Source organism: Octodon degus, unplaced genomic scaffold, assembly GCF_000260255.1.
Source record: "Octodon degus isolate 3935 unplaced genomic scaffold, OctDeg1.0 scaffold00129, whole genome shotgun sequence".
In the NCBI taxonomy this organism is placed as follows: domain Eukaryota; kingdom Metazoa; phylum Chordata; class Mammalia; order Rodentia; family Octodontidae; genus Octodon; species Octodon degus.
This window is the reverse complement of record NW_004524705.1, coordinates 1,003,770-1,008,611: the sequence shown is the minus strand read 5'-3', so window position 1 is coordinate 1,008,611 and position 4,842 is coordinate 1,003,770. Positions and strand designations below refer to the sequence as shown.

The window sequence follows — 4,842 nt, the reverse complement described above, 5'->3', positions numbered from 1 at the left end:
ATAAACAAGTATCTACTAAATAAATATTATAGTTATTAAATTTTAATGATAGAATGAGCACAGTATAAAAGTAAACAGCTAGCACAATCTATTTAACACCAATGTACTAAGAAGAAAGTGAACACCATCATCGGACTGCTCTCGCTGTGTCACTGCTTGTACTCCGCACTCCCCACGCTCCCCCAGAGGAGTGTGTGCCAGCTCAACCACAGGGAGCCTTCTACTGTCAGCCACGAAGACCCACTGGTGCGCACCTCCCTCACCCTTCAGGCTGGGAGGCTCCTCCTGCGAGGCTCTGGCCACCGTACCCACTGGCTCAGAGCTGTGTGAACAGCACCCGGATGCTGCTCCCAACACCTCAGCTTTCTCCTCTGCAGCCACTCAGCGTCCCACATCATTCTTCCTCCTCGTCTGTGCCCCGCTCCTCCATCTGAGTGGGGTGCACACACTGCATTCCAGAAAGAACTCCCTCTAAGTACATCTTGCCCACACATGGCCTGGATACAGGGACAGCCAGAGGGACACAGCCCACAGCCCATAAGCCAGCACAGCCAGAGAGAACAGCATGATGAGGAGTAGCCTTTGCAGCACTGTGCGCAGCTGCAACTTCAGGCAACGATGGTGGACTGACAACTGCTAGGCAAGTGTCACCCCCGGCTGAACCGAGTCGGCATGGTGCTGGGTGTGGGCGGTCCGCCTGAGGAGTGCTGCTAACAGCATTACAGGAGAACTGCAGAAGAGGAGAGGCTGAAGGGAGCTGCAGGTCCTCCTGGATTAGCTCGTCCTGCTGGCCTTCCTGACGAGCTTGGCTGCGCTCACTGGCCAAGGGGCTCAGGACCTGGCCGGCACTGAGAATGGCTGCGGCTCGCTTCGGGAGTGCCGGTCCTCACTTTGAGCGTCGCTTCCTGGCTCCAGAGGGCAACACAGCGCACTGCTCCGTCTCCTGGAGAAGCCTCTCGTGCTGGCTTTCCTGATCTGGACTTGGCTGTTCTCGTGGTCGGGGAAGCTCGGGACCTGTCACTGAGGATGGCTGCGGCACTTTTCAGAGGAGCTCTGGTCCTCACTTTGAGTGCTACTTCCTGGGTCCAGTGCAGATCCCCAAGCCCGCTGGCAGACTTTCCAGCTTCTGCCACTGATCTCTGGGCCTTCCCCATGCAAATCCTGAAACAGGCCTGCACGAGGCACTGTAACAGGCTGTTAGGTCTTCAGCTGACTCACGTGGGGCACTGCCGTGGGATCCAGGCCCTCAGCTGGAATTTGTGGGTCTCTAGTGTGTAGACAGATTTCCTGCAGTCTCTTTGCATTGGACTCTCTGGGTGACTATTATAACGTAATGTGTCCTCTATCAAACTGATTTCCTTGCAAACCCTGACTGCAACAGACACTGAGCAGGAACTCGGTCCGCAGTGAACACCGCCCTCCTCCCGTTAGGAACCTGCTGGGCAGTGCAGGAGGCACGCTTACCTCTCCTCGGGTGACCGGGGACACTGCTGGCCTGCGTGTGATAGGCGCCGTCCCTCTGCACGCAGACCAGGTGGGAATCTGCCTCGGCACTGAAGCTCGCGCCAATGCTGATGACATGCTCGTTAGAAGAATTCAGCACTTTCATCACCTGGAAACAATTCCAGTGATGTTTTTAAACTAAAATTGCCTCCATTACCAGGTAAAACAATAAGGAAAAAGATTGTAAAAATACGATTAAACAAATTCTAAAATTTTAAAAATATTATTTGTAACCCCAATTAAAATAAAAAATGCAATTTGACACAATTCTACAAAACTTCTAACATTCAACATTTGTCCTTAAAAACCTTACTAACAATTATACTTACATCACTGTATTTTTTCCGAGGTATTTTTATACAACTCTTCCCCATTTCCATATGAATCAACAGCTGATCTATGTTATGCAAGGTGTACTGGTAATTTCGAAGATCCTACACAAAAGAGTCACAATCCATGAACCTTAAGCTACTGTCCATAATTATTCAGTATCCATCACTTTTGAAAACATTTTTTTTATTTTAAGGCATCTGACTGCGAGCTGAAAATGCACAGGAAAGCCGGCTGCCGTGGAGCCCCTCCCTGCCGCTATCTCCCAGCAGCACAGAGCTCTCGCTGGGTGTGCTGCAGCCTCAGGCTGCCCCTTTCCAGGCACAGATCTTGCAGGGCAGACACCTGCGCCACGGGCCGAAGCCCAGGGACTTATGGGAGGTGATGAACCTTGGGGGCCTGGAGAAGGGGCTGAGGTCTTAGGGGTGCCCTGAGGGGATGGCGGGCTTCCCTTTGCAGCTCTCTGCTTCTCTTAAAGGTGAACAGGCTGCCCCAGCAACCCCTGTCACAACACAATGGGCCATGGGTCCCAAGCAAGGGGCCAAGCATCCTTTTCTCAAAGCCCTAAGCCAGAAGCCCAAAGCAAGCCTCCCTCCTCATAGACTGTCTCGGGCATTCTGTCACAGGAACAGATAGCTGAGAGGGAAAAAACTGGACAGGGATGAAAAAAACAAAACAAAAAACCAAGCTCACTTAGCTCCTTCCAGAGTAACAGACTGTTAACAGATAAAATTCCATGGACTAGGTGGGAGGAAACTTCCTCAATCAATCTTCACCCACAAATGAGGAAATGAAAGCCATAATTTGCTCAAAACCATAAAACTGACTTAAAATAACACTTTTACTCATGTTACAGGTCTATGTAGAGATCTCACATTATCTAAATATGCAAGAACTGCAGCAGAACTAATCAAAAGGCAGTTAGAATCAGGTACATGTAAGTGAAGAGCTACTCTGTCCTAAAAGAAGCAACTCATCAAAGCAGCCCAATGAAGTGGACGAGGATGAACTGTAATGAGCTGCCATTATACCAAACATGCCCAACTGAAACAGGAAAATATCTGTGTGAAATTTGCTAAATAATTTTAAAAGTAACAGTATGAGAATATTTAATAAAATAGTCAAGTACTTACAACAAGTAAGTTCATAATAGTATGTCCTATTTCTCCAAACAGAGGTTTTCGGCCTCTGACACTTGTTAGAGGGGCAGGATATGCTGCACATGAGAGAAAACCTGGTTATCACCAAGGAAGATCAGAACGTCGTCACCTCTTACCCTCCTTCTCACCTTTCAGACAGATGTCATAGGTAAGCAGTGCCCAGCCGGGTCCCAGGGTGAGGGGTAGAGGCCACATCTCCCCTGCCCAGGCACACAGGCTGTGCTGAGCCCAGGGCCCTAAGCCCACACCCTACACCCTACACCCTACACCCTGAGGCGGATGTCAACCTAGAGCAATCCAGTAAGTCAGCGCTCTACATAACCAGTTTACAGATGGGAAACTAGTACATTTGCTCACAATGGTTAAGTTAACCAGGAGGCAGAGGCTGCACACTTGCTTTTCTGGAGGGCACTATCCGGCCTCAGCCCTGAAGGGAAAGCCACGCTGCTTGCTAGTGCGGAGGGCAGCAGGCACTGGAAGCAGAGAGGTGGGCAGGCAGGCGGGCGGCCGCCCACAGTGCCGAGAAGGCGACACCGGCAGCTTCAGTTCTCAGCTGAAGTCACAGGCTGCAGCCTCGCCAGTGTCCACTACCCACACACCGCCCAGAGGCGTGAGAACTCCACATGCTGACACTACCCAGTTTACAGACTCAAGCCAGGCAATCTCATCCTGCCAGCACACACAGTTTGCAATTTTAAAAAGACTAAGTGATTTGGAGGGCAGAAGGCCCACACTGGGAAAAAATGTAAAAGACATGAATGCAGTGTTAGGAGATGTTACAGTGAGAAAGATGTGCTCGGGATGAACGCCCACTTTTGGCTCACGCTTTATGAACGGGGAGCATCCTTTGCAATCCGGCCTGGATGATTTTGCTTGCAACACTGTGCTCAAGCCAAGCGCAGCTTCGGAAGATGCACTGTGCCCATACTGCGGGTGCGCGGCGACCCTAGCAGCTGGCTAATCCTACAGGTCAGGAGACCGCACACAAGTCGCCTCAGTGCCAAAGTACAGCTCACTGCGTTGGGAGGGTGCCGATTTAAGGTTAGTTTCGGCCTAATGGCTGCCCTTAGCTTTTCCAACTGCCTGTGTAACAAAATCCAAGTCGTCACACAGTGAGGCACTGTTACCTGAAAGCCAGCAGAACAGGAAGAAGAGGGAAAACAGCGGGAGGAGCCTCTCCTCCTAGCCGAGAACCTCCCCGCCCTGCCCCCCACCCCAGCGAATGCACTGGTGGCCTGCCCACCCCCTGCCCTCTGGGGAAAGCCCTGCCTGCTGCTGCTGGACTTCTCAGCCTTCTGTGCGCGGAAAGCAGGCCTGCTAGCCTAAGCGCCAGCGCCCAGGTCTTGGCCATGATAAACCTCCTCTGCCTGCCCTCAGCCTCAGTAAAAATCGCCCCTAAGACACAGCCTTCAAGTATTATGATCAAAAACAAGTATTAGGCTGAATGGAGGAAATACCATAGAATAAGATGTTTTAAACTCTTTGGTTTACACAGAACAAAACCTGGGTTGTTCGTTTTTACACAAGTTAACAGAATTAGGTACTTAAATTCTAATTGGTAAGGAACGCCTATCAACAAAATTATACATTTTTCATAAAATTTAACAGAGGAATTTAATTCTTCCACTTAAACTGCTCACCCCAAAATAATTATTTTTATATCTTATATTGCATAGGCAATCCATTATTACTACTTTTTTTAAAGGCCAGTGGTAGGCCTGGGATACAGCTCAGCAGCATAGTGCCTGGCAGTCAAGCACAAGGTCATGAGTTCCATTCCTGGTATCAAAAAAACAAGTTAAAGGACAGGGATAAACCTACATAGAAATTCCAGAAAAATTAAGACTAG

At 49.8% G+C, this 4,842-nt stretch overlaps 1 protein-coding gene across 4 annotated transcripts in view; it reads right to left on the bottom strand.

The window, feature by feature from the left end:
* Window positions 1-4,842, bottom strand: part of Zfyve16 (zinc finger FYVE-type containing 16) — a 69,193-nt gene that overhangs the window by 10,813 nt on the left and 53,538 nt on the right. For all 4 annotated transcript variants that reach the window (XR_002818040.1, XM_023700957.1, XM_004640964.2 and 1 more), the window contains exons 11-13: window positions 2,967-3,049; window positions 1,833-1,937; window positions 1,465-1,612 (exon numbers count right to left, since the gene is read on the bottom strand). Coding sequence is in view for 3 of the 4 variants with exons in the window: in XM_023700957.1 (XP_023556725.1) it covers window positions 1,465-1,612; window positions 1,833-1,937; window positions 2,967-3,049 (336 nt within the window). In the remaining variant the exon portion in view is untranslated. The remainder of the gene's footprint in view (window positions 1-1,464; window positions 1,613-1,832; window positions 1,938-2,966; window positions 3,050-4,842) is intronic.